The sequence below is a fragment of the Anoplopoma fimbria genome, chromosome 4 (assembly GCF_027596085.1).
Source record: "Anoplopoma fimbria isolate UVic2021 breed Golden Eagle Sablefish chromosome 4, Afim_UVic_2022, whole genome shotgun sequence".
Lineage (NCBI taxonomy): Eukaryota > Metazoa > Chordata > Actinopteri > Perciformes > Anoplopomatidae > Anoplopoma > Anoplopoma fimbria.
In genome coordinates, this window is record NC_072452.1 from 18534023 (window position 1) to 18558757 (window position 24735).

The 24735-nt window shown below is 40.9% G+C and overlaps 1 protein-coding gene across 2 annotated transcripts; it reads right to left on the reverse strand.

The window, feature by feature from the left end:
- Positions 1 to 883: 883 nt before the first annotated feature.
- On the reverse strand, positions 884 to 24624 carry med12 (mediator complex subunit 12). Of its 2 annotated transcripts, none has more exons than XM_054598075.1 (43): positions 24411 to 24624; positions 22931 to 23035; positions 22638 to 22829; positions 20517 to 20676; positions 20114 to 20289; positions 19607 to 19717; positions 19057 to 19329; positions 18788 to 18934; positions 18240 to 18339; positions 18020 to 18156; positions 17684 to 17815; positions 16198 to 16324; positions 15801 to 16030; positions 15625 to 15684; positions 15327 to 15500; positions 13964 to 14108; positions 12926 to 13044; positions 11477 to 11620; positions 11226 to 11389; positions 10429 to 10560; positions 10035 to 10262; positions 9753 to 9897; positions 9310 to 9430; positions 8569 to 8679; positions 8355 to 8468; positions 8073 to 8209; positions 7311 to 7490; positions 6927 to 6998; positions 6670 to 6827; positions 6380 to 6541; positions 5957 to 6158; positions 5663 to 5772; positions 5396 to 5531; positions 4880 to 5029; positions 4086 to 4451; positions 3823 to 3964; positions 3465 to 3670; positions 3112 to 3186; positions 2671 to 2900; positions 2308 to 2488; positions 1786 to 2085; positions 1084 to 1165; positions 884 to 974 (listed from the first exon to the last, which is right to left on the reverse strand). In XM_054598075.1, exons 1-43 carry the CDS (start codon positions 24510 to 24512, stop codon positions 937 to 939), a joined length of 6576 nt encoding a protein of 2191 aa, XP_054454050.1. In that variant the 5' UTR covers positions 24513 to 24624; the 3' UTR covers positions 884 to 936. The 2 variants fall into 2 exon arrangements, with proteins under 2 accessions (XP_054454050.1, XP_054454049.1); XM_054598074.1 differs by having other exon boundaries at positions 3456 to 3670.
- Between the last annotated feature and the right edge of the window lie 111 nt (positions 24625 to 24735).

Here is a 24735-nt window from a genome sequence, read left to right on the forward strand (position 1 = left end):
ATTAATGGAGCGTGCAGTTCCATTACCCTGAAATTGACACATCCAGCTGGAATGCTGCCACATTATTAATTACACTGTGCAATTTCTACATTAACATGTCAGGCTGTCTGCTGTGAAAAAGGATCATTCTCAGAATTGCTTTGCCAAACATCAACCTGAGTTAGTGAAACAATGTTTTTTTCATTTTGTAAAATTGTAAAATCGAAACACCCCTTTATTAATTTAATACATACATTGTATGAGCAATCAATGATGTTATTAGTAAAATGTGTGCTTCTCTTACTATGTCAAGACAAAATGTCTGTAGTGAAAAAGGCCTATTGCGCTTAAGTTGCAGGCTTTAGTTAAATTGAGACCCATAATTAAACTGTAAAAGTTGTTAAATCACTACAGTAATTTGTCTGGAGAAGAATGCCATACATCATGTTCAGCTTTCATCTTTAGTTTTTTGTATGACAGCAGCCTTGTTTGGGGATATAAGAATTCTTTCTATCACTTTATCATGAAAGTTTTCATTAACAGTTTTCAAATACAGTATACAGGCAGCCAACACAAGTACAAGACATAAAAACTGACATGATTTTTTAATGAGAAATACACGAAACTGAAAAAATTGTACAAATTGAAATAAAATAAAAAATTGCATTATTCTTATAATTTCTGGTACTTTTTTACATAGACTTTTCCATTATTAACCATTATCTGTTAACTTCCGAGCAGGATCCCTCCTTTGATCATCCATAATTACACGACTGAAGTCAAGATATTTTCTGATCGGTGCCTCACTGGTCAGGATGGGATTTGGTTCATTATTTTGGTGGTCCTCTGTGCCTTGAACGGTCTCTCCTCCTAACAGCCCCCACGGGACTGGACACATTTATCTGTCGATCTACAGAGCTGAGCCTATTCTTCACACCATACTATGAACAAGCACGATCAGTAATATGAATTGGTGCCCTGTCCTGGTTGTGTATCTGAAAAGAGAGGGAACGTTTTATTATAAACATGAAATCTGTTGTTTGTCAACGACAGAGGTGGAAACGATGACATTGTGGGGATGATGTTTGAAAGTTCCTGACTCACTTGAAAGTTGCTGTTGCAGCTGACGGACCAGAGCTGCAGTCTGCTGCTGCTGTTGAGTCTGCTGCATTCCCTGTCGTGGGAACTAAAACAGAGATACACACATCGTTATTTTAGCAATTTCTGACATTTTATTCCATTTCCAACTAGTTGCATACGTAATATTACTACCAATTTTTGGTAGTTTTGTGATTGATTCCTGATAATAAAGACAATAATAAATGAATCATCTTAGCAAGCCATTATTAACTTGCAGAATTAACTCGCAGAGTTCACTAAACTTCTAATGGAGCATTTAAGGAGGTTTGGAGTTGAATAGCAAAAAACGTAGTCGTTTTATTTCTGGGTGTCAGTGTCTTGAATGCACATATATACGAAGCTTCCTAAATGACCTAAAACGGTCAATGTAAATGACGAAAATAAAAACATCTAACTGCATTTTTGTTCATCTTCCTAGTCTTTGCAAGCATATTTTGTATAAAGTACTAAAATAAATGATTGGCTAAAATATGCAAAACTACTAGCTATATTTGTATTCAAATGTAAAGCAGAAATGAATATATTAACAATAATACATCAAAATCAACCAATGCCTGTGCACTAAAACTTAATGTGAAGGAGCCTACTACTAAAAACGTTTGCTAACACGAGTCTCACTACACTCTCACCCCACTAACAACCTCCCGTCACATGGACTGGACCTACCATGGGTTGCTGGGGCGGCAGTGGTTGCATGCCCAGGCCCTGGTTCTGCTGCTGCCCTGGTGGTGCCACCGCTGACACCTGCTGCTGCTGCTGCTGCTGCTGCTGCTGCTGCTGCTGTTGCTGCTGCTGCTGCTGCTGTGGAACTTGCTGTTGAACTTGCTGTTGAGGAGGAACCTGCTGGGGCTGTACCTGCTGTTGCTGCTGCTGTTGCTGCTGCTGCTGCTGTTGTTGTTGCTGTTGTTGCTGTTGTTGTTGTTGCTGCTGTTGTTGTTGTTGTTGTTGTTGTTGAACCTGCTGCTGCTGTTGTGAAAATGTAGAGAAGACAAACTGGTTGGTGTTTGAGGTACAGACTTTCTTTGTGTAACTTTTTGTAAAGCACTGCGTAGCTTCAGGGTTACAGAAAATGTAAAAAGTAATGCAGACAAACTGAATCCTTTTCACCTTGCAAGTTAACCGTGAAAAAAAACAACTCAGCCAAAACATGGCTAAAGACCTGAATAAACTATTTATCAAGGGACATACTCTGATTGCGTGTTGTCTGAGGTACTGCTGCTGTTGCTGTGCTGCCTGTTGCTGCTGCTGTTGCTGCTGCTGCTGCTCTGTCAGCATCGGATTTGGCCTCAAGCCTGGATGGACGCCCTGGCCTCCCATGTGACTGAGACCGTGCATGATGGGATTCTGCTGAATTGCTTGGTGGGCAAACCTGAGGTTTACAGGGCAGGAGGAAGACATATAGTTAACAATGCAGTTAACATGAAGTCAAGGATTATGAACTCAACACACAGCAACAGAGAAATGAGTTAGTCAACTCTCTGCAATTGGAGTTTTAAGCGCTAACCAAACAGCTAACAAAAGAAGCAGCCTTTCTTGCAAGACAATACCGACCTCTGCGTGTTCTGCATATTGTGTGCGTAGCCGGGAGCCTGCTGGTGTACGTAACCGCTGGGCCTTTGTTGCATTTGCCTAAGAGGATCCACCACAGCCGGGTTGGCTCCAGGATGGGTGCCCTGGAAGTTTTGGTTCCCGTAGGAGGATGGAACTATACCACCACCCTGGGACGGATGCTGCTGCATCCCCATGTGTGATCCGTATGTGGTATAGCCCTGAGATATGTTCTGAACAAAGACAGGCAATGTTGATCATTCATTGATAGTGAGGCAATGTTGATCATTCATTGATAGGGTCGAAGTCAGGATAAGTTACGTAGTGAACCCAAAAAAAACAGATTACTGTTCCAACAGCTTTTTTAAAATTCTTCATCATTAGTGTGTATAATTAAGAGTGTTTGATGATATATGTTTTTCTCAAAATAGGTGTCAGACTTACCTGAGATGCCTGCATTGACGCATATGGTTGGTTGGGTGTGATTTGTCTAATCTGCTGCCCTATCATGCTCTGATTCTGAAAGGAGAAAAAGTAAATCAGCAAATAGCAAATATTAAATGTTAAATCTTCCAGCTATTAAGAGAGGATTCTCAGTATTTGATCGCAACTTTTTCCCTTAACACAACCATATTATTCTTCATACATTAAACTTACAAACTGAATTAGCGCAACAATAAAACTGAGAATAAACTTCCCATATCTGGTCCGTCTTACTACCTACTGCTCTTTGTCAATGCTACCTGGCTACAAGGGGCAGTGTGACCTGTCAGTGCGGACTGACTCACCAGTCTGACCTGTAGGTGCTGCCGCAGTATCTGGCCCTGTGCCATAGTAGACTGGGGCTTATAACCCATTTGGTATTGCTTGTCCATTCCCATCATGCCCGGCATGCTTCCCTGCATACTGGGCATCATGCCTGGGTAGCTGGGCCGAGTGGGCATCATTTTGTTCATCTGTGGGTTGCGGGTAGGTCTGTATGGAGGTTCTAAACCCGGACCTCCTGTAGGAGAAACGCATGAGGTAAAACCACAATCCCAGATGGTATTTTGTTGTTTCAGTGGTGTAACCAGTGTGTCATACTACTACTACTACTACTACTACTACTACTACTACTACTACTGATAATGAAGAGAGAATATGCAATGAACTGACCTGGAGGTAGAGGCTGGTTCTGTGTGTACATGCTCATGGCCTGCTGGCCGTATGGTAGCCTGCCATATGGGTGGTTCTGCATCAGATCAGGTGGCATATTAGTCCCATAGGTCACACCGCCGGGTGTACGGTTCACATAGTCCTAGTGAGAGGAAGGGGAAGATATACAACTTTTTTAATCTGATCGGAGCAACTTATGTTCAAGAAACAAACATTTAAAGAATGACTTCAGTAAAATAATATTATTCTTTATCATAACTGACCTCTGTCTTGGCAGTCGGAGTTTTCTTCTTCTTGCTGGGTTTCTTCTTGTTTGAGTCAGCGGGCACAGCGGGCACACTCTTCTCCGGCTTCACTGCCTCCATCATCTTCTTCTCTGGTTCCTGGGAGACGGGAGTCAGGGGCTCCTCCTCTTCTGGCGGCAGGGGGAGGGGCTCCAGGTAATAGCTGCGAGGTTTGGGCTTCAGATGGGTGTGGTAGAGCAGAAAACGCTGCTGCTCCTCAAATTTGGTGACCTTGCGGTCCACGCGGACCGTACCGAACCAGCCCCAGGAGAGCGGGGCGGAGTGTTTGAGACCCTCAAACACATCCCAGGGAGAAATCTTCTGTTTGGTTGACACTTGAAGGCCCTGATGGCGGGTAAGCACAGAGATATAGCAGTCTTAGTTAACACAAGTTCAGCATGTTAAGATAATGTTGACCTTTTCAGCAGTTCTCTGAAAAACAAAAGCCAATAATGTTGATGTTTTATGGCTGTATGGCATATTGTTTGTCTACCCATGAAACAGTCTTTTACGGTTTAGCTGTAACTTAATAATTTCTCTTTTTGAGCTGCATTATTTTTCTGGGAATTATTTCACATAACTTTAAAACAAACTGATTTTGAAGATACACATGAAGTATGAGCAATGTGATAAGCAACTCATTATGCAACTATTTATAGGTCTACTGGAGGAATAACATCCTGGTTTGACTGGGCGATACAAATCACCCTGTAATGTGTGTAACTTTGCAGGTTGATGTCAAGTTTCATCAGCGTGTGTGAGAAACAGCGTACCTCCTTCTCAAATCCAGCGATCTTGTTTCCCTTTGTGTCTATTAGTGAGCCCTGAGGTTCACAGGTTATGACATCCCGGGTTTGCTTGGGCAGCGGCAAAAGCTGTCGAACCTTTTCCAAACTTTCTGACTGCCGATCGCCAAGCTCTTTCTGTGGAAGTAAAATGGGTACATGGAGGAGAAGAGCCATTATGAAAACATTAATGAAAAGCCTCTCTTTACAATGACCAAGTGAAGTTTTTTGTCTTATTTTTCTACATGAGTATATTGTTCAAAATATTTTCCAGCATGAAGAATCCGCTAATCAAGACAGATGTAGTTCAAATAAACCCTGACTAAAGTGTAAAAGCCTTTTGCACACTAGGTGAAAGTGATATTGCTCAAGGTTACTTTAAAGAAAAGAATAATAAAAAGCAAATTGACGTTAAAGATCAACAAAACCATTTAATGAAAACACTACATCTTAGAAGTGTGATCACATCTTCAGACAGAAGTGAGAAAGGTGTGCTGTTCTTACCCTGAGCTTCTTCACCAGGTTCATGTAGGCCCTCTTATTCTCCTCCATGCTGCCCTGAGAGATACTGGACATGTCGGCAGCCAGTGTGCCGTTAATCAGCACACTCAACATGTCCAACACCGTTGTGAAGAGCTCACTGTTGGAGAGGAACAAACGTAAGAGCCAGGTGGATCAAGTGACTGAAAATTGTGCTCAGGAATAATAACTGAAGTGTTCAATTCGAGGAGTAATGTGTTGAATGGGGCTTTCTCTTCAGAGAAAACTCACTTGTTGGACTGCATGTCCACTGTGCCACTGCTGATGATGTCAAGGAGTAGTACCGCCCACTCAGTGGTCTGCTGGGTGCTGCGCTGCACCGTGTCAAACATGCCACCCACCTTGTTATGAGAGGAACAAATACTGTCAGTCTCCTAACATGTTTGATCAAACCTAATGTTGGATTTAAGATTAAGTAGGTCCATTTCTTGGTATCTGTGACACCGAGACTCATTATAGATGGACTTTATATAGCCAGGGATGTTGTGCTGTAAGGCTGGTTGTGTTGACGAAAAGGTTACATACTAGATTCAGTCGGAGCTTCAGAGCCTCGTGCATCATTTGCTTTGCCTTGCAGTCGTCCTGGTACTGGTCTTCTCTCCAGTTGGTAACGATCTGCTGCACTTGGCTGTAGAGGGAGGTGAGAAGGCCTTCCCTCTGTTCATCCTGCCCCTTTAAGCAGGTCAGCACCAGAGACAAGAATGGCTGCTGGCTCAGCAGAGACATGCTGAAAAGGGAAAAAGAAATACAGAATTTAATAAAGAACAAATCATGCTCAGATAGCTGGGTAAATTTGTTTTTGTAGCTTCCATATCCTGTGAGAGTGGCACAAAATGAAAATGCCCATTCTTCCATACAGTTGACCGACGCTACCAAAGGATTTTCACCTTGTTGAACTAGCAGATGAAATCTAATTTATTCCAGTATTGAAGAAAATATGACCCTTACCTTTTCTGTTTCTGCCTGTCCCTCTCCTTGCGTGAGGAAGAGCCCAGGTGCTGTCCTTTCTCCAGCTCCTCTCCTGCTGCCTTCAGTACGTGGCCCTGAACCGAGGTGGGCAGCTTGGCAATCAACGGAGCAACCAGCCACACACCTGACCGCTCTGATGAGCTGCAGCACACAGGGCAAACCAACATTTTAAGCCTTCAATATATATATGACAGTATACATTTACATTGTGTAAGAATAATACATGTTCCTGAAAAATTCCAATGCAAAGGAAACTCAAAGATACACACCTTAAAATTGGCTTCATCTTGGTGGTGGCGCTGTTGTTGGAGGCGGAGCCACCTTGTGCCGCTGCTCCATTCCCTGAGGGGTTACTGTTCATCTCAGCTGATTTCTGAAACACCTCTATGGTGGCCTTGGCTATGTTCTCCAAGAGCGAGTAGAGCTCCTATTGGAAAATAAATGTGGGATATTCCGATTTATATGACAAAAACTACGCATTGATATTTAGTTCTATAAACAAAAAGCACTGAAAGAAGCAAATTACATTGTTTGTGCTCTGTTTGATCATCAGTTGCAGCTCCAGGGATGACTGTCTCATCGTCCATTGGTCCATGTTCTAGGAAAGAGGATAAAAATACAGTTAGTCATGTACGTTTCTTTCTTTCTCTTGTCAGAAGCCTGTTATGAATATGTGCACTTCATTGCACTGGTTGGACATTTTCCTCAATTCGGAGTCAGTCAGAAGAGGGCAGCAACACCTCACAGCTCTGGTTGACGAAGGACGACTTTATAGCATCAGGGAAGGTCTACCAACATGCTGGATGTACTTTTTAAACTAAAAAAATGTACTCAAAGTTTGATTCTCTGGAACAAGCAAAGAGATGGAAGTACATTTTAAACACTATGTTAATTTCTGTATGTTCCGGACCTGTAGGATGCGTTTGATGCGCTGCCTCTGAGGGTTGTCGCCATCATCAGTGTCCAGCTGGCGGTGTGGATAGCAAATGAGCTGCAGTAGCCGCTGGGCCTGGATGTTTACCAGCACCGGGTCCTGGAGGGCACTGCTGTCCTCAGAGAGAGACTTCAGGCAGCGCTCTCCAACCCATTCCTGCAAGAAACACGAGAGGGAAAGGTGGCATTGTGGGAAATATGATAGAAGTCAACAACTTCAGTGATCCTCAATCTCAAACTCAAGCTAGGCGGGGCAAGGGACATTTCTCAGGAATAGAACTGCACATGCTGGAGCCTTGCTGGGTAGAAAATGTGTTTGAAGTCTCTTGAGGTCTCAGAGCATGTCTGGCCCTCTGAGCTACTGCCAGCTCTCTCGCTCTCTCTCTCTCTCTGGCCTTCATGTCTATGACATTTGATGCCGAAAATGATCTCATTCTCGCCTTTTATGTATCTTCGCCTCACTGCATTTACAAGTAGCTCAGAAAACAGGTAGTGCTTTTGTGAGCAAAAATAGAAAGTTCATTGTTTATGTGTGTTCCCAAGAAAGCTTTTAGAAAGAAAAGACAAGATTGCTGATGAAAAAAAAGCATGCATTCATAGCTCTGTGCAGCAAAAAGCTATTTGTTTCAAATAGGTCAATTAGTAATCTCAGTAGCTTCATTTTCACCTTTTCCATTTCACACTGAGTGTGTGAATTGCGGTTCCATATCTTTAAACCCATTTCATATCATATCCTCACCTGCTGGCAGATCGTCTTCAGAACATATTTTGCATAGACATCCAAGCTGGCCGTTTCTATGGAGACATTGCGCCCCTCAGATATGTCGTCGAGGCCGGCAGGGTGTGACAGTCCTGAGCCTCTTAGCTCAGCATCACCTAAGACAACACAGAGAGAAGCGATCACATACATGAGGCAACTGTGACGAAGACGAAGCAGAGTTTTTGTTTTTAAAACGAATTTTCTGTATAACTGGTTCTGACCTTCAACTTAATGGTATGACAGCACTACAAAGATTCTTACCCAGCATGAAGACAGCTTTGAGGACAGCAAATACGGCTCCAACAACTATGCTGTTCTGAGAGGCAGCAAGAAGGTGGCGATCACAAGACCACCGGATACCAACTGAGGATTTTTCTGCAAAGTCATAACACCAGTATTAGAAAAAAAGTCTCAACAGGGTGAAAACAAAAATGTGTTGAAACGCTGCAAAAAGATTTCTGGTTGTGTGTACTACCTGACTTCACACCCTCTTGGGGGAAAGGGTTGCGCTGTGGCGTCTTGAAAAGGTGCAACAGAATCCTGCAGGTGAGTCTGGCTCCTGGCTCAGAGTCCTGCTCACTGCAGGCTGAAGGATAGTTCGGACACACATACAATGGTTAGACTTTAGACTCACAGGTTCACATATTCTGGATGGGCTACACATAGAAGTGACACGTCTAAATTTAAACCTCGTCCTAGATAGACTTCTCATCAGTCAGGATGAAGTGGAATTTTCATAGAGCTGTTGTCGTGACAGAGGGATCGAGAACAAAGCGTTTACCACAAGCAAGAGCTGTTGGCATTTGGCATGTGTGGCTGTGTTGTAAAATGAGCCAAACCCAACCAAACAGCACGGCTGAATGGGGCTTTGTCTCCAAGCTGGGAGAAAAGAGATTAACAGTGGGGAGAGGGGAGGCACGTCTCTGGCAAGTGCTCAAAACGCACCGAGGCTTCATGGATCCAGATCAAATACGCTGTGGTAACCCCCCCCTACCAGAAAATTACAATTATATTCTATGAGGAAATTGTTCCATATATATATATATCATTAAAAGTTTTTAATAACATCTGGTTTAAAATCAAATGAAATGTAATTCAGAACATGACGAGTGGTGTCATTGGACGATGATGATCTGAAAACCCTTTGTCAGTTTGCACTACAATACATATTTTTCTAAAGCAGGACGTTTACAATTTAAATTCTAATAATCCTTACCTGCATTGAGGAGGGAAGGAATGGCCACACAGCGAACCAGATCTTCTAGGAGGAGGCACTGTCTAGCAATGAGAATGGCTACGAAGGTTGCCAGGGAGTCATGGAAGGACAAATCACTAACCTGAAGGACGAGAGCACATAGATCAACTTATAAATGATGCTGTGAAATGAGAAAAGCTACTGTAATCGGAGCGCTACTGAATATTACATTTGGATTATAGTGGAATTCAATTAAGGTAGACATATGGTAAAAGTAAAAACTAATTTGGCTGAAATTATTATTAAAACTGAGTCACATAAAATGCAACAGAAATGATAGTGCGTTTACAAGCAAATAAAAGTAAGTGTCAAAGCCATACTTTACAGAAAATAGGTGCAACAATAACTCCAACGGCAGGACTCCCATTGACCCTTTGCTTAAGAAATATAACACCCCAACTTACATCTACGTTACACAGCAGATCATTGAAGCCACAGTTGCCGTTGTTAGAGGAGCAGCAGAGAGCCTTGAGGATGCCAAGCCACTCGGCACTCAGGGAGCGGCAATACGCCGTCAGCTCTGCACACAGGATCCCGATATCGTTCACCCTGAAAGCACATTATACGGTATTGAATGACAAGTAAAAAACAAAGAGTGGAAACTGAAGTCATGTGAGCCATACAGACATCATAACACAACATTTGTGTATGTAAAAAAAACAAAAAAAAAACAGGTAATAACACACCTCTCAGGGTCTCTGTGGTCCACACAGACATCCATGAGCACGTTACAGACAAAGCTGTAGCGGTTGGCTGGACTGTCGTTGAGGATCTTGCCCACCATGGAGTGGTTGAAGTTGGGGGCACAGGGGTTAGCAATGGCCTCCATCATGAACACAGGATCCCAAAGCATGTTGGAGTCCGACGGGTCGATATTGCAGTAGATGGAGTTTTTCACTTTGGAGCAGAACTCACTGAGAGAGGACACAAAGGAGAGATTGAGGAGTTATGTCTGGACTGAACTATGGCAGTTTCTTTCTCCAAACAATGATCCTTAAAAGGGATTTGACAAAAAGACTAAATGTGAATTTTCGTTAGTGCAACATTCATTTTCAAAACAGGTGAAGATCTTTTTTCTACCTGAAAATCTCGCCAAATTTATTCTTGAGGTGACTGCAGGAGGTGTAGAGGTCATACAGATAGGCCAGGATACAGCGCTCCGAAGAGGAACAGTCTGCCGGGTTCACGCCTGATTTCACCACGATGCGCAACCTGAGGACACATTTACACACATGATTCAACTGCAACTCCCTTCAGCTTCATGCTTTAAAAGGAAAAGTCAGACATTTTGGGAAACGCCTAAGCATAAAGGCCGTGTCTCTTGTATAAGCGATCTAATTACATTTACCTTAGTTAGGGGCTTTATATAAGCTTTCTTTATCTTTAACACTGCGGGCATATAGCTAATGCTTTAATCCAAAATTACTTTTAAGTGAAACAGCAGAATCAGCAAAAATTCCTAAATTAGTAGTGTCACAAACAACAGCTAGTGGTGCACCGATCGGGAACTGAAGTGCCGGGTCAGCAGTCCTTTGACAATAAAAAATCTCATTAAGGACCATCGAATGAGGCTCAGAGATAGCAGTTGGATAGAACAACGATGGCAGTAACTTGAACAAGAAGAAGGAAGAAGAAAAAAAAAGGTGTAAGTTTCTTTAATTAACAATTCTTTAATTTGTCATTAAAACTCTAAACATCCTTTTTACGACTTTAATTACAAGATTAACTCATTTCTGTACCCTGGTTATAATGCCTTTAGGGTTGGGATTCAATCTCAGTAACAACTACAAAACAAAAGCATTAAAAGTTCCAGATTTGGACCAATAGTTCAAATCTGGAACCCTTTATACAAACATCAAAACTTGTAAGTGACATACCCATCAAAAACTTGCGCGGTCTGCTCGGGATTGAGAATGAGGCAGGAGTGGTACCTCCTCAGCACAGCGACAATACACAGACACAGGCCGGTGGTGTAGATGCCCACCAGGTTAGACGACTTCAGCAGCAGCTCGGCTTCCACCAGACTCAACTCATTCAGAAGCTACGAGACACACACACGGGTAACGGTGATGAATAAAAAAAGAGATTTATCCATGTACAATGACATCAGTGATGAAGTTGCCCATACCTGGATAGCAAAGTCTATGAGGCCACTAATGTTGAGGGAGTACTCCATGAGGTCAAAGATGAACTGGATGTGCGGGACGAGAGGCAGGAGATAGGACATCCCTAAGGCAAAGCTGTTGATCTGTTCCAGCACATTTCTGGACACCTGCAGACATTATTAACATGGAAAAACAACAATATTTACATCTCTGGTCCCAACACTGGGCTGCAACACAACAACATGTTGCATGCCGAGCAGAACTCCAACACAGACAGTCTACATTTCAAACAAGCACCAATATTTAAGCAATTCCAAAATATCTTATTTTGGACGCTGGATATTGGAGACAAACCGGACAAATGAAGGTAAAAACTATCGAAAGAGAATTTTAACCATTCAAATGTTGTCTTAAGGTCATTAAAGTGGGAACAAATATCTCTCTTCTGTTATTCTTAACCCACTACACAAGTTTTCCAATAACTGATTTCATGAGTGTGTGGAATCCAAATCAAATTATATTTTATGTTAAAATTTACTTCACTTTAACTAGCTTAGTTAGCAGTAAATGGTTAGATTATTAAATGTTTAAAGCCGTGAGTGCGCTTCCTCTGCTATATACATCATTAAAATGAGATGACATAACCTCCATTCAAGATTAGAAAAACTAGCAGGCCAATCACAAATCATTTCTCTCAGTAGGAAAGGAAGTAGAAAGAAATGTAAAAACTATAAAGAGAAAACAGGCGGCTCAAAGCTCTGTTTGAGGCCCTTTTTATGTATTCATAAATTCCGTTTACTTGACATTTATGACTTCAATTCTTGGTGCTAGGGATTATTTTATTTATGGTAATTAAAGCTACGTCATTACAGGCGACATACAAGTAGAGTTTCTGTATGTAAAAGTATCGTACTTTGTAAATTGACAAACATGAGAGCAGTATCAAACTTTTCATCCAATTCACCACAAGAAAGCAAATAAAATGAAGACCTATTCCTTTGGTACAAATATGGGCGCCAACACAACCACAGCCATTTTTAAATCTAAATTGTCCCATAGAGACTTGACCATGGGATTACTGCTATACTTGAATTAAGGCACTTCAATTTAAATTGTACATTATTTTCAATTCCAGTGTTTCATGTTTGTATTTTTGATAGTATTGAATTTAGGATCAACTACACTCTGCATTACAAACTCCCCTACTGGGAAATCTGAATACATTACGTTCTGCAGCGTTCTTTAAGTGACAGTCACCTAAGTGCATTATACATTCAAATTGTATTCAGACGTCTCAAGAGAAATCAAAATATATTCAAATTACATTTACATTCAAATTAGTCACCTTGGGAGGTCTTCTGTTTTAGGCAGCTAAAGTTATTTGCATTAATAAACCCTGTGGCTAGTCCCCATACAATTAAGTTAACATTTGAAACATGTGGACATGAAAGAACAAGGTTTCCTGGTCTAACCTGGGAGGTGACTTGGTGCTGGTCGAAGTGGGAGAGGTGCTGGAACTTGGAGAAAATATCTTCTGTAGTGAGAAAGGCCTCCGGCTTACTCCTCTTCCTCTTTTGTCCTTCCTCCCCTTCTGTGTATGTAGAAAAGAGAGGAGTATAAAAGTAAGAGAGAGAGCAGCAACTCTACACGGATCGACTGTGTTCCTTCCAGCCCGCTGAACAGGCCAGCCATGAAATCGAGTTAAGTCTATGGTCTGCTATCTTATTTCCAGCCTCCTTAGATTTGAAGCATCAGTGCAAAAGACACTGCTGTAAAGGCACTTTAAAGAAAAAGGAAAATGGTATTTTTCATTTAACAGAAACTCCACTGTGAGCTGAAGGTCATCATCAGCTCACAGGAATGCGATAAGGTGAGACAAAACACTCCAATCTATGCAATTACATCTCTGAAAAAAAAAACTAAGATCACCTTAATAAGGTCACATGTATCTATGTATGAGATAAAGTGGCTGTGAACAGATGAGAGCTTTTAGCATAGAAATTGGGTGGAAAGAAGATTGAGTGATACAAACCCCCTGGGGGTCGATAAAGAAAGAAAAAAGCTTGTTCCCTTAAGAAGGACATAGGAAAGGGAGCACAGTTAAATGGTTTTAAAGATGGAGATTTAGTGGCTAAATACAGCTGGAATGGCCACAGTGAGAAAGCCTGCATGTGAACAAAGATTTACAAACATCCAAGCATGATATAGCTCATGTGTTCAAAACTGCCGTCTGGTAAAACATTATCTATTGTTTGATTTTTATGCAGAGATGCAGTAAAAAATACCAGTCAATAAACTGGTGGATGCATTTAAAGACTGCAAAGTAATTTCATGACAACATTTTTATCATTAATCAATGAAAAGGAGCTGAAGTGAAATTGAAAAGGCAGTTTGTTTTTCCAGACAAACTGCTGGCCTGCAGCTAAGGTAATGTAAAACTTAAGTAAATGGGAAACACAGGACATTAAGCTTTCAGTCAAACAGCTGATAAAGGGGAGGAACACAGTTACCTGTTTCTGCTTCGCTTTTGCGGTTCAGCACCTTCAAGATGTCTTTGGTGATTTTCTTGATGGTGTGTCGCGCCTCATCTCTCAGTTTGCCCACACCGTAGAGGACCACTAACCGCTGGTTGCACTCGTGGCTGGCGCTCTCCTCCTAAAGGCAATGACAAAGACACACAAATGATCCTTTTAAACTTGATGCACCTGATCACCTGAGCAGCATAGCAAGAGAAACAATTTGGGACAGACAGATGGGACGAGGTCTGAGGATTCAATTTAAGAAAAATGTAAAACCACAAGAATAGAAATTTATTTTTCTATAAATATTAGAAGATGGTGAAATGTGAAATGGGCTGTTTTTATCAACAGCCCAAAACCCCAAAATATTCAGTGTACCACAATAGAAGAAACAAATCCTCACAATTTAGAGGCTGGAAGTATGTCATTGTTTAGTTATTTTTGCCTATTACTTAATTTATGCATAAATTATTAGTTGATACATTTTCTGTCGATGAACTAATCATAAAACTTGAATAATTGTTTGTAATCTAATATTTAAACATTTCAGGCTAGATTTAAATTATTTATTAGGCAGTATTACTCTGGTAATGAAGATTTTTGTCCACAACACCACTACATTCAATGTAAAAGGAGTGAAGCGTTACCAATAGTCTGAACTTTCAGATAAAAAATCTTGTAGATTCTAACATAATGTTTTAACATCCTAAATCAGCATGTTAGCAGAGCAGCAGCTTCAGTTCTCACACGAAGCATTCAGGCTCAGTGTCGAGTGTAGGTCAATCGCATTTTTAGTGAAAATACACTTTCACTGTAGTTGCACGTATAAAGCAAAATAAAAGGGTAAAAAAATGCTATGCTACCCAGAAAATCAGTCTTGTGGGTTGTGATCAGGGCTGGGCAATAAGGAGAAAATCAAATTTCCCAATATTTTTGTACGAATACATCAATATCGATATTGTGACGATATTGAAGAATTAACTATCGGTGCTTTCACAAAGTATTTACAGATTCGTTTTTTGATAAATAGTCATCAGTAAACTGGATAAAATTACAAAAGTTAGGCAATAGAACAACTAGAACAGTATTACATTATTCAAATCTAAGACAAAATCAAGTCTCATATCCCGATTTCTATATAATCGATATATTTCCCAGCCCTTTTTATGATTACTCACATATAATGCATTAAAACACAAACCGTTACGCAGCTTGTATCTGACCTGTCAGATGCATGAAAAATATGGCTGAAACACCTCCTGTTCAGACAAGCTGCCAGGAAACGGATTCATAACAACCCAGAAGTGTCATTTTCTGGGCTCTTTAAATGCCAAGCTTTGAGTTCCTCTCTTACCTGAGGGATGGGGAAGTGAGTGGCATACTGAATGTGGCGAGGTTGCTCGTACAGCTGAGGGAACGCAGGGTCCATGCCCTTGTCCTTACAGCCGGCCTTGCTGTCCTGCTCTGGAGCTGACTTCTCAGGAGAGGGGCTCCCCTTAGACTCACAGTGCATCGGAGGAGAGAACATCTGCAAGTCAAAACGAAAGGATTTCACTCAAAAGACACATGAGGACCTCCACATTTTCAAAAATGTTTTACTTGAATATCTATGCATGTATTATGAAAGGAAATATAAAATGTTGTGTGTGTACCTCATCAAAATTAGCACTGGAGTTCTGATCAATTTCCATCGACTCCGACAGACCGGTATCCTGTTGAACAAGCAATAACCTCCTGTTACCCTTTTACACTGAGCTGTTGCTTTACACTGTTGCACAAATTACTCATCACCCTCCACAACACCAACAACAGATGCCCCCCAACATGCCTCCATCTTGACACCGCTGCCGGCGTCCTGCTCCTTGCGCTCTGATTCATCGGAGGGCTCGTCGCTGGGGGAGCGGGGGCGCGGCAGGTGCGAGTCCGACGCCAGGTCACCACGGGAAATGAGCGTGCACATGTAGATGTTGTGGGAAAAGACGTCGTGACGGATGAGCTCGCAGAAGAGCAGGACCAGGTTGGAGAACTCCACCCGTTCACTTTCGTTCCCCGGCTCCGCTGCAGAGGAGAAAAAGGGGGATTTGAATAATTGAATAGCCGGTTTCCCTCGCCTAATCATTTAGAATAAATATGCACTGGGTAATGAAATACCAGGGTAAGACAGACACATTTGAGAATAAAAGCCACAGGGAAATGTATAAAAAAAAAAACAGAAAGAGACTCACTCAGTGTGGGGGCCTGAGTATCGAGGAACTGCAGCAGTACTTCCTGAAAGATGGGCAGCGTGGCGGCTGAGAGGGAGCCGGACGACACAGAGCCCTTCTCGTCCACCACCTCAGACTCACCACATCTCTGCAAACAAACACACACCAGACACACAACATTTAGCAAACAATCTCCGAGTACAACATGTAGAAACCTTGTTAACAAACTACAAGCAAGAACTTAAATTAAACATATCAAATATGTATAAATATATGTATTGTGGCGACTGTGCCTGCAGCGACTGGAGAGAGACGTTTCTGGCGCGCAAAGCTAATCAAACACATCTGAGTTCAACCGAGCTCCAGGCGCAAATGTCAGCTGATGCATAACTCAAAGTGCTATTCAATGTTAGTTATTCTCGTTGTCAAGAAGGGCGAGGCGTCTCATTCCAGAGCAGAAATGTCATTGTTTCAGTTTTTAATTAAGGCAACTGTTTTGAATTAATTATATGTTGAGCTGTCCATGATGCTGAAAGTGCACATCATTCATTTATCTAACAGTAGTTTCAGACACTTTTCAAGCATTATATGGCATTGCTTTTGCTGTAAATATAATTTGAGGGCAGGGTTTAAGCTGTTTTTATGTCAGAAGATATCGTTGAAGTCTGAAAATAAATAAAGTAAAGTACCTTTATATTATACTGTACTAAAGCAACTTGTATCCTCACTCTTTTCTTTACGTTGTTTGGCACATAAGCACTTGACAGTTTGTCTACAGATGCCGATTTAGTAATTCTAGATGCTGTTGCAATGTTAGAGGGTGTGGTGGATCCCAGCAGTAATTCATATTGTATAAACTGTCATTGGAACTAAAAAACAAACCTATGGATTTAAGATTATTCATTTCAGGGTTCAGCAGAACCTGAGATAATGCAGAGATAATGCAAACTATTAATTATATTCATGCACATAGTAGTCTGTTGATTTGTAAAACTTTAGCACTGTTCAGACTAATAACAAAGGTTTATTGGTGGGCTATTATTCAGGACTAGTACCCTCGTTGTAACCATGTTATCTTTTAACTGGGTATTGTATTCCTCTAAGGACACTAAGTCCATGTTTTACTTCATTATTGATATTATCATTTTTCATTAAGATTTCAGATATTTTCTACACTCAGACTTGTTTTGTTACAAAAAATATTTATTCCCTAAATAAAAAACAACAAATGTTCTTCTTGTCCAGTATTATATTCCTGGCAGTGTGATGAAGGCTGCACAACATAATGTTGGAAGATAAATGTGCAGAAAAAATGCCCGACCCGTTCAAAAAATATATGTAGAAAGAACTAAACACAACTTTTTTGGGTGGTGATGATTTAGCCGACTGGACGCCTGAGCATGAAATTAAGTTGATCACTACTGAAGTCAGTTTTTAGCTGTGAAAAACAAGCGTGAAGAGACGGCACCATGTGGCAATAACTCACAGTGGGACGTGTGTCTCTTACCTCAGCTTCTATTTCAGCCTGTCTCTTTTCCAGCAGCTTGGCCACCACCATGGCCCGGTGTCTGCCAGAGCGCTTACAGCACACAGCCCATTCACAAAGCAAGGTCACCACGGCGTCATCATCTGGTGACATCTGGACAGAAATGGATTATGAGACAATACGGCTAAAAATAGAAGCTTGAGGCCACGGTGTTTATCCTGATGATCAGTTATCACATAGTATCAGCACAGTTTTAAATCCACTTGATCGTTGCCTGTTCATATATCGTTTATATCTCAGGATTTTCCATGCTTTATACATGATAAAAATAGATAGGTGAGGGGAATCGATCCTTACCTCATGGCCGTCTTTACTCTGGCCCGACCCGAATATTCGGTTGTACAGGGAATCCAGTGAGTTGTTGAAGTCAGACTTCTCAAAGCTGTGGTTGTCTAAAACCTCCAGGGTGTGGAGAACCCTCCCGATGGTGAACCCTGGCAACAGATTACAGAACTCATCTCAAACACTGAGCTTGCTGTATGAGCTCTAAACAAATCTCAAGGAACAGCTTTCTAACCTGCTGTGGTCTCCTGACACTTATCAAACGACCACCTGAACTCCACTGCTTGGCCTCGCTCCTTTACTTGCTCCTCGATTTCTCTCAACTTTGTACGGACCTGTGGTGAAAGAGAAGGTGAGAAAAAATCATCCTGATATCTCACATAAACAAAACCAATGTTAAAACCACTAAAACACCTTTGTTGTATAATCACACATCTACATCTTATCTTGGAATGCATTCAGCAGAAATGCTGTAGAAGTAGAAAAAGATTATAGCATAACACGGCAAAAACACGCTTGCTACAGGCTGTAAACATGTTTATTTATCTGGTTCAGTTGGGCATTGTAACATGGGGGTTACTATCTATGGGGATTGACTCGCTTTTGAAGCCAGCCGTAAGTAGCAGTGCGTTGGTTTCATTTTTCAGATCCGTAAGTTGCGGTTTGCAATGTAAGTATACGTTTGTGTAGGAGTACATAGTGTTTGTATTTTGATATATTTTTCTTTTCAATCATTGGCTTTAAATAAATTAAAACCCCTCCAGTTTGCAAGGACAGCCTTACCTGCTGTGTGAAGGCAGTGTTGCCCCCTGGCATCGGTAAACTGGACGGAGCGATGGGCAGGAGGTCCAGAGGTGAACCAGTTTTGTTCCTGCTGTCTGTTAGAGAGTAATGCCACACCAGAGCACTGGGACAACACAACACTATGCTCTGATGGGACAATAACAAGACACAAATAACAAAAAAATAGAATAAGTATTAGTAAGTGAAGAATTTTAGGTTTTGTTTAACATTTTACAGTCCGTGTATCCGTCAAAGTGAAGACATTATACCTGTAGCATGCAGCTGAGCCCGAACACCAGAGGCCTGTGCTGAGGGCAGATGTAGAAGTCGGTGAAAGCTGTCTGGGGCTGGTTCCCACCTGCCGGCTGAGAGGTCGGTGTCGGGGGCAGAGCGTTACCTTGCTGCGTCAACATGCCGTGTGCTGGATGCCCTCCTGTGCCAGGGCCCAGGCTCCCGTCGCTTAGCAACAGGTTGAGGCGGCGTGTGCAGAAGTAAGCCAGCCTCCGTGACAAGTAAGCCGACTGTACAAATTCCCCTGAGTACTGCGGGACAGAGGAGAGATTCACAGCATTACCCGAAGCACTCAAGTGTCCATTAACAGCAGTCCACTTTGGAAATAGACACAAAATGAAGGGCTGTGGGGGCCCCCCCTGTGGGCCACTGACAGAAAAGGTCAACACCACCAAAGTGCTGTGGACGAAGACACGCAACTGCTTTATGATGAATTGGTGACACCTTTAGAAGCATGTCATAACACCTAGTGTGCGTGACTGCGTACAGCTGTTTGAATGCTAGAATAAATAGATAGAGGGAGCATACCTGTAGCAGAAGCGGCAGGAGAAGTCTGAGAAGCTCATCTTCACCAGGTCGGACCTTCTCAAAACACTCCAGGACCCATGTCAGAAACTCATGTCTGTCTAACATACCATCCTGAACACAGAAACCAAACACAAGCACACCTTAATATCAAGTAGATACACACGATAATTACTGTGTTTAATGTGGAGACCTAGAGTTAATGAAATCTATTACTAATTCCTTTCCTGAATTACTCTCCCCAAACGTAATATGATTATTTGATTGATTAATCATAGAGAAAAATAATCATATTACTTTAGCTCTTAAGAAGTTGTCTGAAAGACATTTTTTACAGCAGACGTACAACAAGTCTCCATTTCTCAATGAATGCCTGCAGCAATATTTTCAGCACAATAGTAATTAATATATTTAGAGAAGATCAATTGTTTTGCATTACCCTACTCTGTGTTACTGGAAAAAAAATGTGATTACAGTACCGTATTATTACGCCGCATCATGTTAACTGACCTGGAACATGTACATGGCTAGCTTCTCGTTGTATTCCCACTGCTTCATGGCCGTCTCCACATCAGCAGGAGTGGCCGGTAGTGGTGAGCTGCAGCCCTGACTGGGAAACTGTCTGTAAAACTCGGCCACCTTCTGAAGCTGCTCCCACAGGTACTTTGTGATAATCTGAGTCCATTCTACACACACAGACACAGATATGCATCTTAAAGCAACAGAAGTGGAACAAATGCCAGGAAGAACATATTATACTGAAAGAAACCAGTCCTACTCCCATGGAGGAAAGCAGATCATGTTTCATTTTTAATAGTGTTTCACCAACAGTACATATGAAACATAAAAGCACAAACAGTAAGAAACAGCCGAACCCTCACTGCTTCACCAACGGTCAACATCACTTGCTTACCTATACAAGGATCGATCACGTGCCTCTTCTTGACTTTAGTCTCTGTGATGGCTGCGTGATACGCACAGGTCATCTTTATCATCCATGCTGAACGCATGACAGGGACTAAGTACTTGGCCAGGTATCCAAACACCTCCTCCTTTTTGCTAAAGATTGGAACCTGTGACAAAGACATTACATGTGTTGAGTGAAACAATGAAAACATGCAAAAAAAAATTCAAAACACAAAAAAGGGAAAGAAAAAGGAAGCCAGAAAAAAAACAGAAAAGGTCAAAGTAATTTATTTAAATGTTTTATCATCGCAAGAGTAACGCTTATCACTTTTCCAAACACTTTACATCTTAACCGACTGTGAGAGTCGAAAATGCTAAATAAAAACCATGGGAGAAATCATAAACATTTGCTGGACATGTTTCTTCCAAGTTTTGTAAATACAGGCTTCAAAATACTGTTGCAATAAAATAAACATTTAAGCTAGATTGTATTTCCATTCTGAGATCGCCTTAACCATTTCTTTTAATCAATGGACTGGAGAAATTGCATTCATAAACTCGACAATTTCAGCTAAAGTCATATGCTGTGTTTTCATGATGTTACTTCTTCTGTGGTCTAAATTAAGTAGCACAAAACCTGGAACTGGTGTACATCTGAAATAAGTCAAAAATCATTGTTTATTGTAGTGAGAAAACAATGAAATATGTTTGTACCAATGCAGGCTAAATATAAGAGAAAATACATAAATGGTAGCGTAATTGTAAATTATAAAGGGCCGTCATACATTGATGAATAGGAAGTTCACCTTTAATCTAACCTGATGTACTAATTCTACAAGACCTGTTTGCTAACACTTGTAAGAGCACTCTTTAATAATGGATAATGCATTTTTTTAAAAAGCACCAGACAATCTATAAACCATAGATTTCTGAGTTTAAATCTCACAGCAATAAAACCTCTTTTCACTAACAAACAAAGGTATTCATTGTGTTTCTGGTCAATACTCTCGAACAGACAATAAATACACTTGCTTTAAACAGAAGCATCAATTGGGCTGATTAGAGAAGGAAATTCCCAAAACACTGCATTACATAGATTTTTCTACATTGTTCTTCTTGTTTTGTGGTGTTGAATTGAATTATCGAGGAGAGTTTGGGGACTGTTTTATCATTTTTTATTCTCTTCTTGGCTAACAAAGAAGTGAGACGTACATTTCTACTCCACACCTTATTTCTTAGCTACTTCTGAATATCTATCCTCGCCAGATCACAATAAGTGAAGCTATATTTGTAAGCTAACATTGCAAAACTATGGTTTTCGCACAATTAATGTAAACATGCAGTGATATATCTGCATTCTATGAATATATTTTAAAATCAGCTTAAAAAAATATATATGTATATAGCCTCAGGGTATAATGCTTATTACACATCGAAAAACTAAATCATTTTCTTCTGCTCATTATGAGAGACTACGTTGGGGCGTCTTCACATTGTCAAACTTGGCTAAATTTCTTCAGTCTAAGATGTTCTTTGTCCCAGTCAGGCTAAACTGTATGTAGCCTAGCCTGGTAACATTAGCAGGATAGCATGGTAGCATTTAATACATACAGTAGCAACAGTTAGAAATGGTAACATGCTAAATTAATTGTGAATTCAATATGCTAATGTTGAACAGTTTAGAATGCGTTTAAATAAGACAGACAAAACCAAAAAGCCCATTTTGTTGACGTACAAATGAGTCTCTTATCACTACTGTTAATCATATAGGTGTAATCGTTTTTGACGTTATTTTATTTTATACTTTAACAAAGAAAATGCTTGAAATATTCTTGTGAACATGGGTGAAAATTGTAATGTTTTCCAGTCCAGACCTTTCCAAATGTAAATAGAGTAAATCAGCAAAAGAAAACATGAAAACAATAAAATAAAAAATGAAATGAAAAACATGCACAGCAGATCAATGGGCAGAGAATAACAAAGATAAACCAGCCAAGCAAGACAGTGAGGCCAATGCAATAGTGTAGATGACTTCTCCAGCCGTTATACTGCCAGATAAACCAACGAAAAGAAAACATACTTTTCATTTAGCAAAGATGGCTTTTACAGACTCAAGACGGGTTCTTACCTTTTTAGCCAGCTGTGTCAAAGGTTTGGTCCCCGCTAAATCCGTGAACCAGTTATTGATGGAGCTCTGTGACCTTGCTGTGACGAGCCAGAAATTATCCTTCTGGTTGACCTGCGGTTTACGTTTCCCCGTGTCTGGAAACGTGTTGTAACGCAGCTTCTCTGCGATGATGCTGCTGAAGTTTGAGCTGATCTGTAAAGCATTGAGGTAAACATGTATAACGAGCAAATCCATCACACAGATCTACAACAAGTAACGTGGCTTAACATGAGCTTCAGTGCCAGGATCATTACCTTTGAGGGGTTGAAGTTGACATTTTTGGCACTGCCATGTTCATCCCCAGACACAGCCGGCTGGTTATTGAACCCTTGTTTCACATTCAGAGCAGTCAGCTCATCCTGAAACAAACACAGATTACAGTGTAAATTATGAAGAAATTCATGCAATTACTAGTGTCAATCTACAATATCTCATAACCTTTGTGGTAGTTTGAGAAAACACAACATATGTGCTTAGATGGGTTTGCAGACAACAGGGAAATGACCATATTTATACAGTACCAGTCAAAAGTGTGGACGCACCTTCTCATTCAATGGTTTTTCTTTATTTTTATTTGTTTCTACATTGTAGATTAATATTGAAGACATCCAAACTATGAAGGAACACATATGGAATTATGTGGTAAACAAACAAATGCTCAACAAACCAGAATATGTTTTATATTTTACATTCTTCAAAGTAGTTGAATGAGAAGGTGTGAACAAACTTTTGACTGGTTCTGTACATTGTAAATTAGGAATTTATAGGACACTTAGTGCTCCCAGTAGACCACATGACGCTAAAAACCTGTGCAATACAATACACTGTGCAATTATAGTTATAATAGTTTTAATGAGTGATAGATATAGAGCAATGTTTAGTCCCATCAATCACCCAACCAATTGACAGAAAATGAAATGGCAGCTCTTTTGAAAATCTATAAATCGTATAACTTTTTCAAGCAAAATAGTGCAAATTTTCTTGTAAAAGCAATGATGTGAACCTTTACAGTACCAGTCTCATTCAATGGTTTTTCTTTATTTATTTATTTTCTACATTGTAGATTAATACTGAAGACATCCAAACTATGAAGCAACACATATGGAATTATGTGGTAAACAAACAAATGCTCAACAAACCAGAATATGTTTTATATTTTACATTCTTCAAAGTAGTTGAATGAGAAGGTGTGTCCAAACTTTTGTCTGGTTCTGTACATATAATATTTGTCATTATAGGAGGTTTTTGCAGCAACACTGACAGAATAATCCCAGAGTAAAGCAGTCAGTTTTCCATCTCCATCAACAGATTATCCTCTGGGTTAATAATAGACCAGCTAGGCCAAACTCCAATCCTAAAAACTGAGCACAGATCAGTTATCTGAGAACCTTAGCTGTGCAGGTTTGACTGGTTGCATCAAAAGCATCCAGTGTGTCCCATCACAGAGCTAACCCCGGGCAGCTCCCCAGCTTTGTGTCAGGATGAACCGACTAGTTGATGGGAAACGATGGGTAACAACCCCGGTTGTTGCCCGAGGAAGCTGTGGAGAAGGCTACCAGACTGACACCCAGGAGCTGTTCATTGTTATTGCTAGGCCCGAGCCGTCTAGCTAACAGGCTAGCTCCTGTTAGCTCCTGTTAGCTCCTGTTAGCTCCTGTTAGCTCCTCGGCTAAAATCCTTTCTTCCATAAATCCTCACTCCTGCACCTCCAGACTGCACGTTGTTGTGTCTTACCTCTTTCTGCTTTGGATCCTGGGGGTAGACGTCCGGAGGGCCGAGTCGGGGCCTCTTTAAGGGCCGGTGTTCGTAGCTTAGGATCCCGAAAGCAGCCATCATCCAGAGGCATCACAGCCAGGGCTTTCCTCCTCCCCGACACCGAGAGAGCTACAACAACCAGACACACTTCCGCTCCGGGCTCATTCCCGAACTTCACAATAAGAGCTGCGGAGAAAACATAATGCACCTTTTCTTCTTAAAAAATAAAATAAATAATAAATGTATATATATATAAATAAAAAATAATTAGAGAGTATTAACATGTGTGGTGTTTATAAAATTG